The 14,987-nt window shown below is 40.4% G+C and overlaps 1 protein-coding gene across 2 annotated transcripts in view; it reads right to left on the bottom strand.

Annotated features, from left to right (window-relative positions):
* cntn3a.1 (contactin 3a, tandem duplicate 1) overlaps positions 1-14,987 on the bottom strand; it is a 73,445-nt gene that overhangs the window by 39,722 nt on the left and 18,736 nt on the right. For both annotated transcript variants that reach the window (XM_071516334.1, XM_071516333.1), the window contains exon 4: positions 6,599-6,694. In XM_071516334.1, the coding sequence (XP_071372435.1) occupies positions 6,599-6,694 (96 nt within the window). The remainder of the gene's footprint in view (positions 1-6,598; positions 6,695-14,987) is intronic.

Below are 14,987 nucleotides of genomic sequence, written 5' to 3'. Positions count from 1 at the left end.
GGATCATTCCAGGCAATGTATTGGGTCTCCAGAGAACAGCTATGATCCATCACAACAGGAAGGGATGACTGGGCTGTTTGTATAAATAAAAGCAGTCTGTATATTACGGGTCGCGTGGCCAAAAACAGGCTCCGGTTGCATTAATAGCTTTTGATTTGACGAAAACAATGGGAAAGAGAGCTTCGACCCAGTTGAAAAGAACGTGACCAGATTCAAGTCAATCAGCAATTACCCAAATAGTTAGTCTGATGCATATTTGGATCTGGGGGCTCTCACACACTCAGATATTTCATTCATGTTCTGTTTTGCATTTTATTCACGTTAGCAGGCTAGCTTCCCGTCTGCTTCAAATACCTCCTTTGTGTTTCTGGGTGGCTACTTAACCTTAGAAAGGCCAAGCCGTCAATTTATGGCTGTTTTGAATATAAGTGTTGAAATATCTCAGCTTTCAAAAGATGTGCAACGCTGTCTCTCCTTGACTTTTCCTAAACCCACTTTCTGTACAAGCCAGTTTTATTAGATTTTGAAAATCATCCAAGGAAAAAAGAAATATAAGTATTATTAACCCCTTTAACCAGAGCAGCTGTCAATTGATGGCACGCTCTGACAGATTGTTCCCATGGAAACGGATTCGGAAGCACCATGTGTCTGACTCATGCTTATAGTAACACCCAACTTATTTTGACTCATGTTGTAGACAATAAACTTTGGTTATGTGATACGGCATATTAATAATTTAATCATGCACACAAGGTTTTAGTTTATCTAGTGTACTATTGTGAGAACAATCTACTGTACTCCCCCTCTGGTATCTATGAGCATCGCCAATGGGCCATCATTGCAGCATTTAGCCTTCTAATATTGATATGAATAAATCAGAGGAGAATTCTAATGCGTTGAGAGCGATGGAACAAGCAGTGAAAAGAATTGCCACCCAGTGTGCATAAACATAAATCTGCACCACGGTAATGAAAATGCGGAATAATGCAAACCATCATAGATCTGATGACACACAAGTACACAGTGAGAGCCGCTAGCTGTCACTGGAAATGGCATGTCGTCACTTAACGGCTTCTTGGCCTTCTCTTAACACAGAAACTCTATTGGTTTTTCTAGTGTTAAATGGAACTGAGTCCAAATTTCAAAGGAGGAAGAATTCATTGTCAGTGTTTCAATCAATGACAGTGGCGGACAATGTGAGTTTAGTCAGTCACTGAAAGGTCTTGGTATGGCATTTAAGTGATTAAGTTCTAGTCTTCTCTACATCTAACATGATAAAGTGACGAAGGCAAAGCATCTAACAGGCCCAAAGGTTTGGGATGGCAGTAGTTGGCTTCCCTTTTTTAAGAGCAGGTAAAGGTTTCATTTCAGAATGGATCTGACAGATGTGGGCCAGGTGCAATGTAGCAGTGTAGGTTACTGACAACAACCCCTCCAGGAGTCTAGTCCCAGCTGATCAGTGTCATGTTGGAGGAAGTCCAACGGGACATAAGGCTCAAAATAAAAGGGATTAAGTTTTGATAACAAATGAAAGACAAGATGAACATGAATTCTTAAAGAGAATTATTGAATAAATCTACTTGCATCTCCCTGAAGACAAAGACATCAAGACCCAGATATCATATCTCCAATGATTTAGTCAAATTTTTACCCAAACACACTGGAGCATACATCTTTGAAAACATCTTTGAAGTGTGACGTTGTCAAATATGCAAGATCTCAGTCACAACAAAGCAGTCGGAGTTCTGGAACAAAGTGCAACATCAAAAGCGGAGGGAATTTCCTGAATGTTATGAAAATGAGTTTATAAAGAGATGTTACATTTTTAATCCTCAATTTAAAAGGCTGTTGTCCTCAAAGCCCATTATTGCACTAGAGTATAGCAATAACAGAAGACAAGGGATATAGAGACCCCTGCTGGTTTAACCATCTGTCAATTAAAAGTTGAAACAATACATCTCATCACCCATGCAACAACAAAAAATAAGAAGCTGCGCAATTGGAAGAGGAACACACCGCAAGTGGGAGGAAAACAATAACGTAGATCCGACTCACATGATTATGGGAGGTGAACCTCAAAGGTTTCTTGATGACACATTTTCAGGAGCAGAAATTAAAAAGACAAGCTGTTGTAACACTTTGCAAAGTTTGGCGGCAGGGGAAGACGTTTCCATCTGCAACTAAGATGTGATTCATCATCTGATATGTTTATTATGCTTTAAAATGTGCTGTGTATATTATGATCCATATTCATGAAGCTGGTCGGGCCTCTGGACGAGGTCACACAGCACAGCAAGTATCATGCCAGCATTCCTGAATCATTCCTGAGGTTTGCAAGGTAAGTGAATAGTATCGAACAAGGCAATTGCCTATGGAGAAACTCTCGCTTAACCTTTCAGTCTAAATATCTGATACATTGTCAGGACTCATCATTGACCTTTCTTTTTTCAGGGTCTTTTTATGTAATTTTTCACATTATATCATAGGTCCAAACAGGTGCAACAGAAAAAAAAGAAAGGAAACTTAATCGAATCCCCCACCCACCACCCCCCAAATACCAGACAAACACATATAAACACTATACATAGCCAGACATCCATAGAAGGAAAATAAATAACACAAATAGAATGAATGTTGTCAGCTTCCCATATCCTCAACAAAGGTTAAGAAAGGCTGCCAAAATAGTATGGAATGTCCTAGTAGACCCTCTGACAGTATATCTAATCTTCTCCAATTTAATATGGTACATGACTCCCTGATCAATGACCATATGTCATGTGAATAGGGTCTTTCCATTTAAACAATATCAGTCTCCTGGTCAGGAAAGAGCAGAAGGCCAACATGCTAATCTCCCACCTTCATTGACCTTTCTTAGAATAAAATGTTTTTTTGGGCTTTCTTTCTTTGTTCTTTCAGCACTTATATTCCATGTTACTTGAATATGCACAGTGATTAGAGCTGCAACAATTAATCGATTAGTTGTAAACTATTAAATTAATCGCCAACTATTTTGATAATCGAGTAATCGGTTATCGGTTATTTGAGTTTTAAGAAAATAAGTCAAAATTCTCTGATTCCAGCTTCTTAAATGTGAATATTTTCTGGTTTCTTTACTCCTCTATGACAGTAAACTGAATATCTTTGGGTTGTGGACAAACAAGACTTTGAGGACGTCATCTTGGGCTTGGGAAACACTGATCGACATTTTTCACCATTTTCTGACATTTATAGACCAAACAACGAATCGATTAATCGAGAAATAATCGACAGATTAATCGACAATGAAAATAATCGTTAGTTGCAGCCCTAACAGTGATAGAATGCAGAATGTATAGAGCAATATACGTATATATTCTACTCTATGTGTGCATTGACCCTTGCACTGACTGTGAGATCCTGTTGTCTCTACACTATGTGTGCCTTTATGTACAGTATGCTACTTGGTTAGCTGTCGTTATGTCCTTGCACCAGTGCCATCAAGACAAAGTCCTGTATATTGCACTTTGCAAAGAAAGTCATTCTGATTCTAAATTTTCTTTTTGGCAGCCTGCACCTGCATACTTGTTGAAATATAAATTTGTTCTGATTTCTTTATATCAGTAGATTTGGCTACATCTCAGCAGTTGTTACAAATTGTACACTGTAATATACTAATAGCTGCATTGTTCATTACCCCTTCACTACGTCTTTCACAGGCTAATCCTGACCTGACTTTAGGTTTTGAGTTGCCACAGCTGCTTGCATGGTCTTGGTTGTGATTGTAATTGTTTGTTTTTATTTACTTTGTAATATTTCACACATGACAGAGTTTGAGGCTTGGGTGTGAAAAAATGACAAGCGGAACCATGGGAACAAGATGATGGCACGAAGCAGAGATGCTGAGTTTGGTCAAGTTGAATGTTGAATGTGTACCATTTAAAATCAACCAATTTTGCTATAGACTTAAATGGTAAACAAACTATGTGAAACATGTCTAAAAGAAGGTGATACTGTGCAGTTAATAGATTACTCTGCAGCTGCATGAACACAAGCACAAAGAGCACAAAGACGCTACAATAAAATAAATGGAGATATTTTGGTTTAGGTAGAGGGAAGTTCTGTTGCAAGACAAATGTATTCAGAAATGCTTTAGCAAATAATATTATCCAGCGAAATTGCTAACCATTTTCTACCCAGGGTGACAGTAGCTCTGTGTCAGGTGCAGACACCTGCTCAGGGTCCTTTGATCTTTGCCTGCAAATTTTACCTTCCTCCACCTCGCCGAAATGGGAGTAGTTTGGTATTAAAAGCTCTTTGGGGTGAGGAAGGTAAAAATCTATTTTGTCTGGGGGAGTCCTTATTACCAATCACACAATGTAAAGCTGTGGCCAGTCACTTTGAACAGGAGCTGGGGATTTTTTAACTATTTACTCATGTTTTTTTTTTAACTACTTTCTGGCCCCAGTCTCTACAGTTAAGTCCCCAGTGTGACAGATTTTCCTATGATGAAGGCACTGTGTTCTCATACCATAAGAGTATCGTACAAAATCAACAAACTAACCACATGCTTTCTCTAGTCTCAAACAGATGCCTAGGCATAGCAAGCTCATGCTTTGTAACCATGTACATCATAACTAATCCTAAAAAAGGTGATTCCACATCAATTCAAGTTTTCAAGTAAACAAATTGTGGCTAGTTCTGTCTCTTCTCCTCTCTGACTGGCTGCCAAACGGTGCTTGCTGCCTGTTTGGGGGAGGCGTGCAAGTTACCCACAAGGCTTTGGCACATGTAATCTATCCAAGGAGAAGTCTGTCAGTGCCGACTCATCCCTGTGCCCATTGCTAAATAGCCTCCTAACCAGAAAGGTTGTCCAGGGAGTGGTGCACTCCTTGTCAATGTAATCACATCAGCCAAAGAAAGCAATCTTCGCCACTAATTAAAAATTGTAAACATTAGCCTGGTGGATGCAGGACTACCTTCGCAACAGTGTGTCAAACTTTTATAAAAAGAAATGTTGTAAATGTTGTAAAAAAAAAATTGTATAGAGGACACTGTCATGACACTACTAGCCCTGCACAGCACTGCTGCTATGACATTTCTGCCATTTTGTTTTTAGCTGGTTAGAGTGTGTGTTGGCATTTGGACACTTTGCACCGGGAGATGAGTCTGAAAAAAGATGTGCCATTACACTAGGAAGCTGCCAAATGTAAGCGTATGCTCCATTGTTACAGCTATTCTTGTCCACACAAGGTGAGATGTCTCATTATAACATATACAGTACAAAGCAATACAAATGTACTGTTAAGTTTCCAAGCTAACGTGTAACAAAAATAAAAACACCTAATTGTATTCTCATTGTAGCAACAAGTTTGGTTTCACAGCAGCAGTACATGGATTCCTTGACAAAATTTTACCCACAAATGACAATAGGCATTAGTTTGTGCTCAACATATACTGTAGTATCACACTATCATAGCTACATTTTCACCTTGTTAGCTAATTCGCCATATCATACTGTATAGCAATTTAACAGTAAATGCCAAAACATTTCTTTCATTTCATTTCTTTTTTTATTTTCTGACGTTTATATATATCAAATTTCCATTGCTTTCAAACAGTGTGTTTTTAGCAGTTACTTCATGGTGTACCAGTAGGCATACATAAAAATTCGAAACGAAAAATACCATCATGGATTTCTGAATGTTACATCCCACCGCAACATCCTGTGTCAACTGGAAATATATTAAATTATGGCATCAATATAGTTTCCTCGTGATTTTTAATTGCAAGATACACATATGAGAACCGTTGCAGAATATAAACTGATTTTGATGATTTTAAAAACTAAAATGAAAGTAATGTTTTGATATCATCTAAAATAAGTTTGTCATTAATTTGGTCCAAGCCACTGAATATAAAAGCACTATCTACACACGTTAAAACATCGCCCGAAACTGCTGTCACCACCTGCTGAGCATTTTAAATCCAAACATCCGATCAAAGACAAACAATTTGTGATTTGAAAAACATTGGTTTGAAAGGCATATGCGCATTCACATAAATTTATTCAATTCCAGCAGTGGAGAATTACATTTAGTCCTGCTGACTGAGTGAGCGAAAAGCCCATCTCCAGAGCCCTGTGTGGGAGTTAATAGCACTGGATGCTAACTCCCATTGATAATGTCATGGATGCAAAGGGCTGATGTGAAAGCAAACAAAGCACCTTCAGAGAGGAGCTCTATTACTCAGCCTGGCAGGGCCCCAGCTAGAGACAGGCTCTCCCGTCTGCATGCCAAAGCCTTTCCTTGCCCCCGCTGAAAATCAGGCTGACAGGTCAGAGCGTCCCAAAGTAAAAATGACTCACTCCACTGACCTCAACAACATAAACAAATAGCCAGGAGATCTGAGGGGGGAGAGGACAAACATGAGTTCCACTTTGTCAGGGTAAACATGGAGTAGATGAGGAATCGGAAGAGTGACACTCACACTATGTCTACATTTCTGTCTGTGGAAGATCAGTGGCTGCTCTTCACCCATCAGTGACACTGAGTATTCAGTGTATAGTGCACAGATGACTGATTGATAAAGATACTGAAATCTCATAATAAAGAAGTCTTACCTCCGGAGTGCGGTGGTGGGCCACACAGTAAGACCACTCCTTGACCCTCACGAACCCTCACTGGACTCCTCCTCTGCGTCTTGAAGTTCTCCAGGTCTATTTACCACAACACAAAAGCAATAAAGGAAAACGATCAATTCATTCTTCATAAAGCCATAAGCACACAGGACATGTCTATTTGTCAGCGAGCAGTGATAAAAATAGACTTGACGCCATAGCTGTGGATGCTCAATAATGCCATATCTGATTTGTAGAACACAGCTACAGACCTGAGTTTTAAGAGAGCGATATGATACAGTATCTTTGCATAATTTAACAAAACAATCATGCTATGTTTGCATAAATGCGGACGTGGTGCTGTGAAGTCCTAAGCATTTCTGACTGGAGCAGAAAGCAATTCCTCAAGTATAAGTCACACATGAGTGAATTTAATTGGAACTACGTATTGTTATCACTTTCTGTGTTTCATCCACTGCACACAGACCAGCAACAATTAAATGACTCTGAGATTGAAACATCATTTGTATGGAGACCGATTACTTGTTGACAACCTGCTGGGAGAGACAAAATACACACAACAATCCTTGAATACTTTGCGTGTTCTTGCCTGCTGTGGTTCTTGGAGATATCTGAGGCACCGCGGCCAAATACGCGACTGCCATGTAATGGTATAATCAAAAGTGAATTCAAATACAGGGAGAAAGAATAATGCAAAACTGACACCTTCTGTGTACAAGCACAGCGGGACGCGCTTCTGCATGATAAATATGTGATCTTTGCAGCCCTCGGTGGGTAATGGAAGATTGCATCCAGCGGGACAATAGATGATTACATTAACACAATTGAAAGCACTTTTTCACTTCACAAATGTTTCACAGGAGAGCTCCTGTATGATTTCACAAATTCATTTGCAAGCTCATTAACATCTTTTCAAATTTGATGCCAACAGGTAGTGTGGATGCTTCAGGGGCCTATGGTGAACCTGTGATTGATCCACGCCAGACAATCTAATAATACCTTTCTCTGCAGGAATGGGCGAAGATAGGGTCCCTCCAGAAACATGCCCTTCATTAGAGAAGTACCATGTTTATGGTGATGATATTTAAAATCCATTTTTATGAATGCCAACGGGGCAAACATCAACAACTAGATCCCCTATAGATCTGCTTATGTTCCAAAGTGAGTTCGATTTTTATTGGGTCCTTGTTGAACTGTGCATGTTTGAAATGCCTGCAGTATTAACCTTCACTGACCAGCTGATGGGCCTCATATAAGATCACTCTTAACACGCATAGTAAAAAGCATAACATAACACAACACAACACAACACAACACAACACAACACAACACAACACAACACAACACAACACAACACAACACAACACAACACAACACAACATAACATAACATAACATAACATAACATAACAACATAACATAACATAACATAATATAACATAACTAGGTGATTTCACTCCATTGATTGAAGCAACATCCCCTGGTTTTATTAATTTCCATCAACCCAGGCTATCTGGTCATGGTGGCGGGGTAGCTGTTATTCACAAAAATCATATAAAATGTGTAATGGCACTTTTTCACACTTTTGAATCAGAGTTTCCTAGTAAATGGTAAGGCTCCCTTGCTATGTGTCCTAGTCTACAGACCCCCTAAACTGAACCAAGACTTCATCCAGGAATTCTCTGACCTTCTGTCTCTCATTGTGCCTAAATACGATAGAATTTGAATACTTGGTGATTTTATGTGTGTTGCCCATCACATGCACTTGTCACTGATTTTATGCAGCTTACTGAGTCTTTTAACCTTATTCAATTTGTTACTGAGCCTACTCATGTAAAGGGCCATACTCTTGACCTTGTACTCTCATTTGGTTTGACCCTAAATAATCTTGAGATAAAGGATATGTGTGTGTCTGAACACAAGGCAATTGTATTTGATGCTCCGCTACTTCCTTCTACCTCAAAGCCATCCTCTCCACTCACCTCTCACATTTTTAACGAAACCTCTGGGCCTCTCAAAGAGAATGTAGAAAAGCTGAGCGTAAATGTAAGGCTAATAAATTACAGATCTTCCATGATATCTTGAGAAATCGAATGTTCACATATCAGAAAATGGTTGAGGATGCAAGAGCTGCTTTTTTTCTCAGACCTTATATCTAAAAACTGTCACAACTCTAAGGTTCTGTTCCAAGCCATAGATTCTGTCATTAGCCCCTCCCCCAGCCACAGCCTCCACAGAGAAGTGTGAGGAATTTTTAGTTTGTTTTACTCAGAAGGTTGAAAATATAAGATGTCAGATTTAACCTACTGACAGGGGCTCCTCTGTTATGTTGGAAAATTCAGCTGTTTTAAATTGTTTTCAACCAATTTCTTTATTGTTTTTAAAGGATATTGTCTCTCAAATGAGGTCCTCTACTTGCTGTTCTGATGTTGTTCCAACAAAATTTCTCAAGGTGTCTTTGACACAGTAGGTCCTAGTATTCTGTCTAAAGGCCAAAGTTGAAGTTGTCCCGTTGAGTTGTCTCCAGTTGAGTAAGTACCGGTAGTTATTTATATATAGTTATATTCTACACACACGAGAGACAGCGACAGCTAGAGGTGAGGAGAGGAAAGACGCTGAGCTGCCATGGGAGCAGAGAAGAAGAGCTACTACGGGAGCCGAGATGTACAAAACAGCTTTTTCTCTGGGAAAAAAAAATGTTTTTTCAGGGGCGGCAAGGCTGGAAATAGGACAGTGGCGTGAAGTGTCGCAGGGCAGCACGTCGACGCGCGCACCTAGCCACTGCCGGTGTGGGGGTTGTACATAGAAAATAATAGGGGCGGCTGTTTTGACGCGCGCCGAACGGTGGCGGTGTGTTTTGGCCGGAATTGTCAACAGTTCTCTGGCCAAACTTTTCCTTCTAGTGTTAAGCATGCAATAGTTCAGCCTCTTCTTAAAAAGCCCAGCCTTGGTGCATCTGATCTTACTCATTTTAGACCCATCGCTAAACCTTTTTTATCAAAAGTTTTAGAAAAAAAGTTAATATCTTATATGAACCATAATAACATTTTTGAAAAATTCCAGTGAGGTTTTAGAGCATTACACAGCACAGAAACAGCCCTTGTCAAAGTAGCGAATGACCTCCTCCTCACAGCAAATGCAGGAGAATGCTCAGTCTTCATCCTTCTAGACCTGAGTGCAGCTTTTGACACCATAGATCATGCTATTTTAATTGAGCGCCTTGAACAGTGGGTAGGTATCTCAGACTTAGCACTGAGTTGGCTTAAATCCTATTTATCTAATAGGACTTTCTCTGTCACAATCGGCAAGTCATTGTCAACCACAGAAGACATCACCTGTGGGGTTCCACAGGGCTCAATTCTTGGCCCCATCCTCTTCTCCCTCTACATGCTTCCACTTGGTCATATAATTCGTAAGCATAATGTTTCCTTTCACAGCAATGCTGACGACACAGTTATATCTACCCTTAAGACATAATGATCCCAACTGCTTTAATACTCTCAGAAACTGTCTCAAGGACATTAAGTGCTGGATGTCACAAAACTTTCTTCAATTAAATGAAAGCAAAACTGAAATAGTCTTATTCGGGCAGCCCAACATAAGAAATCTTATTTTACATGGTCTTGGTGACTTATCATCTAATATAAATCCTGTGCCCAGAAACTTAGGAGTGATTTTTGACAGTGACCTGACTTTCGAGGAGCAGGTAAAGAGAGTCGTGCAGTCGTGCTTCCTTCAACTAAGAAATGTATCAAAAATCAAGTCATTTTTATCTCATGCTGATTTAGAGAAGGTAATTCATGCTTTTATTTCATCTCATCTAGACTATTTCAACTCTCTCTATACCTGCCTCAGTCAAAAATCAATCTCATGTCTCCAGCTTGTTCAAAATGCTGCAGCTAGAATTTTAACTGGCACTAAATGTAGAGACCATATTACCCCAGTCTTAGCACATCTGCACTGGCTACCCGTAAGATTTAGAATTGATTTTAAGATTTTACAGATTACATTTAAAGCACAGAAAGGTCTTGCCCCTAGCTATATCGCTGACCTTTTCACTCTTTATGAGCCGGAACGCAGCCTTCGATCCTCAGGCAAGGCCATTTTGGTTGTTCCACAGTCTAAGCTCAAGACTAAAGGTGACTGCGCTTTCTCTATTAGGGCACCTAGACTTTGGAATGACCTGCCTGAGGAAATTTAAGATTTTACTGATTACATTTAAAGCACAGAAAGGTCTTGCCCCTAGCTATATCGCTGACCTTTTAACTCTTTATGAGCCAGAATACAGCCTTCGAACCTCAGGCAAGGCCCTTTTGGTTGTTCCACAGTCTAGGCTCAAGACTAAAGGTGACTGCGCTTTCTCTATTAGGGCACCTAGACTTTGGAATGACCTGCCTGAGGAAATTTAAGATTTTACTGATTACATTTAAAGCACAGAAAGGTCTAGCCCCTAGCTATATTGCTGACCTTTTAACTCTTTATGAGCCAGAATACAGCCTTCGAACCTCAGGCAAGGCCCTTTTGGTTGTTCCACAGTCTAGGCTCAAGACTAAAGGTGACTGCGCTTTCTCTATTAGGGCACCTAGACTTTGGAATGACCTGCCTGAGGAAATTTAAGATTTTACTGATTACATTTAAAGCACAGAAAGGTCTAGCCCCTAGCTATATTGCTGACCTTTTAACTCTTTATGAGCCAGAATACAGCCTTCGAACCTCAGGCAAGGCCCTTTTGGTTGTTCCACAGTCTAGGCTCAAGACTAAAGGTGACTGCGCTTTCTCTATTAGGGCACCTAGACTTTGGAATGACCTGCCTGAGGAAATTAGGCTAGCTAAATCAGTTTCATCTTTCAAATCCCTTCTAAAAACACACTTACATAAACAGGCTTTTATGTGAATCACTCCCTATGCACTGCCGTTCGGGAGTTTGGAATCGCTGAGGGGTCTTTGTGTTTCCTGGGGGAGGCTGGTGCTTTTGTTCGCTGGGGTGGCATTGAACTGGTCGGGGAGTGCAGCCGGGGCACTGATGGTGTTGCGGACTGCTGCCTCTGTTTTCGGGTGGCTGTTCTATTCTTCGGACTTTCTGTTCATCGGGAGTCCTCTGTTTGCGGCGGTGACATCTTTGCTGGCCTTGGGCGTTCTGGCTGTCAGGCTTTCGGGATTCTCGGTTGGGGTTTCAGCGTGCGTTTCCTGCGGCGCTTGCCATGGGTGCGATTGGCTTGTGGGGCGTTTCTCGCGGGCCTTGCGTTCGGGCTGTTTGGGGGGTGGATCGATGGGGTTTGGATCGGCCGATTTTGCTGGTCGGTCTGTCGGAAGCAGTGCTCGTCTCTCCTGACTCGGCAGTTGGTTATTGTTTTGGGGGATGGGGGCTGTTTCTGTGCATGGGGTTGCCGGGAGGCTGGGGATTTCATGGTGGGGTGTGCGCCTTTGTATGGCGGTCTTCGGTTTCTTGGCAGTGTCGCACTTGGGGTGGCTTTTGTCTCTCGGGGCGGCAGTCGGCTAGGGGGTTTGTGGAGACGGGTGTTGTCTCTGGTGGGTTGGCCGGTGGGGTCGCCCGGTCTGGGTCCTGTCGGGCTTTTGTGGGGGCGGCTTGATCGTGGGGTCCGTGTGGGGCTGTCCTGTGGGCCGTTTGCGCCGGTGGCGGGTGCTGCAGGGGGCGTGGGGTGGGGCTTCGCCGGGTGTCTTGGGGACCTGGCGGCTGGAGTGTCTGGGGTCTGTGGGGGTGTCGCTGCTGTGCATGGGGGATTCTTTGATGGGTCGGGGGTTTGGGGAGTGGAGCAGTCGTTTGGAGTGGAATTATTGGTTTGTGGCATTGTCGGTGTCTTGGCTGTATTTCTGATCGGTTTGGTGCTGCCCTGGTGGATTGGGGTATCGGTCTCTTTCGGGGGCATGGAGATTTATTGGTGGTTCCGGACTCTTGAACGGTAGTTTAGCCTACTTGTACCTGTATCTCCATTTTATTGCTTTCTTGTGTTTTGGCACACACTTTAATTTAAAGTTCCATCTGTTTTTAATTGTATTGTTTTGTTTTGTTTGTTTTTAGTTGTACCTGTTTATCTCTTGTATTAGCTTTTATTCCTATTTTTTATACATTTTTTTCAGCACACACTTTTATGTAAAGTTCCATCTGTTTTTAATTGTATCTCTGTTTGTTTGTTTTTAGTTGTACCTGTTTATCTCTTGTATTAGCTTTTATTCCTGTTTTTTATACATTTTTTTCAGCACACACTTTTATGTAAAGTTCGATCTGTTTTTAATTGTATCTCTGTTTGTTTGTTTTTAGTTGTACCTGTTTACCTCATATTACCTTTTACTCCTATTTTCTATTATTGCTGCTTTTGGGTTTTATTGTAGGTAAAGCACTTTGTAAACATTGTTTTTAGAAAAGTGCTATACAAATAAAGTTATTATCATTATTATTATTATTGTTGTTATAACATAACATAACATAACATAACAACATAGCATGGGATGACATGACATGACATGACATAACATAACAATGGACCAAGTCCCTAATTATCATTCAGAACACATAAAACAGTAACACTTTTGAAGGAGTGTGCCTTGTTGTCAAACACTATTAATTAACTATAATTAACTATTTATATGTGTTAAGATTATTATAACTATTATACTTATTATGTTATATGTGGCTGACTTTGACATTGAGTCATGCGACCATTATAAGGGAGTCATAAATATTTTCCTTCACCTCAGTTACAGTGGTACAATTTTGGATTTGCATGTATTTAGTGGAAAGACGACCTTCGTATCTTTCATTTGCGGTTACCTCCTTCTCTATAGGATGAAGACAGAGATTATTGGAGGATTTGGATATGATCCGGATAGAGTTACTTCACCTTTTTTCCCACCAAACCACATTCATTCTAGGCTTACCATGGCCTCCATGAATGTCATAGACAAAGACTTCCAAGTACAGGGTGCATCCATCATGCTCGTGTGCTAGTTTTAGGGTCTTTAATTCTATTACGATGATTAGATATTAATTTTCACTCACAGTATTTCCCACAAACCATAATCTCCGACTAGATTCAGAATGGTCTGCTGAGCATTAAGTCAAAAGAGAAAATTAAACTAACTAAAAAAGTAGAACTCAATTTGCAACTTACAATACTTTTTCACAATTTGGTATATACTGTATCACTCACACATTCATAGTGTTACTACAGACTTGCATGTAAGCATAACAGACAACGTGGCTCGCAGATGTTGTGAATCCTTTGGTTTGAATTAATATACTGTACAGTGTGTGTGTGTGTGTGTATGTGTGTGTGCGCGTGCGTGCGTGTGTGTGTTTATAGGGAAAAGGCAGCTTCAGAGGGTGCTTTCTTTAAACTGAGAAGGTGTGTGTACGTCTGTGTACTGTTCCTCCAATATCTTCTATGCGATTAGCTTTACTTCAGGAGGCTGTTTAAATGGAAAATTACAGAGCTCTCTGATTTATGGTCTTCCAAGCAATTGGATAACTCTATTGAAAAGGATTGGCTTTGATTATTTCTGGCCCAGGAAACTATTTTTCCTAATAGAAATCGTTTCAGGAGGCTGGTGTCTACCTAATGTTCTTAGGGTAGGGCAGGCGAACACCCTCCCATCTTCCTACAGTGTCACATTTTGAAAATAATAACTGAAATGGAGATTAGATTCAAGATTAGTATTTAAACTACAAATGGCATGAACAGCGTGTCTCTGAAAAACATTTTGTGAACAAAAGCATTTTAAATTTTTTGACTAAAGGAGGCGTCTCGCCCTAGCCGAAGGGAAAGATGCCCCTGGCCTGAGGTAAAATGCCCCTAGGGGGAATATTACCCAAATTAATGCTTGAGTACAGCCATTTTCATGTCTTCTCAGCTTAATCTACATATTTTTACAAGATCTAAGAATCCTGAATGTTTTTATAGCTTCTAAGAATCCTATTCTACATAACTTAAATCTAACTTCATTAACAGTTGTGACAGTAATATCTTCGTCCTTGGACTACTTACAGTCGCAAGAGACTGTGAAATAAAAGTTCTTTAAAGATCATAAAATGTGCAGCATTTGAATGCATTTTAAATTGTCGAACAATTTCATATTTCACATACAGTATATACGGTATTTCTTTTCTAAATCCTCTAAACTGAATACAACATTATGATATTTAATTGACTGCCAGTTTACAAGTTGCACAAAAGTTGTCAGCTTTGAAAACAGAACATTGAATTTAGACTGCTGGCACAATTCACAGATGAAACTGTCACCTTTGAATAAGCTGCTTTCTGCACAATCTTCATGAGCCCACTTGTGACAGCGATCACTTCTAATTCGCTCTCCAAGTGAAGCAGCTCAGGTGGGGCATCTTCCCCCCACCAGGG

Source organism: Centroberyx affinis, unplaced genomic scaffold (assembly GCF_046629955.1).
Source record: "Centroberyx affinis isolate AG114_WGS23_722 - 3 ecotype Tasmania unplaced genomic scaffold, CSIRO-AGI_Caff_v1 ptg000398l_1, whole genome shotgun sequence".
In the NCBI taxonomy this organism is placed as follows: Eukaryota; Metazoa; Chordata; class Actinopteri; order Beryciformes; family Berycidae; genus Centroberyx; species Centroberyx affinis.
Note: the sequence above shows the minus strand (reverse complement) of the source record. Positions and strands in the feature narration are given on the sequence as shown.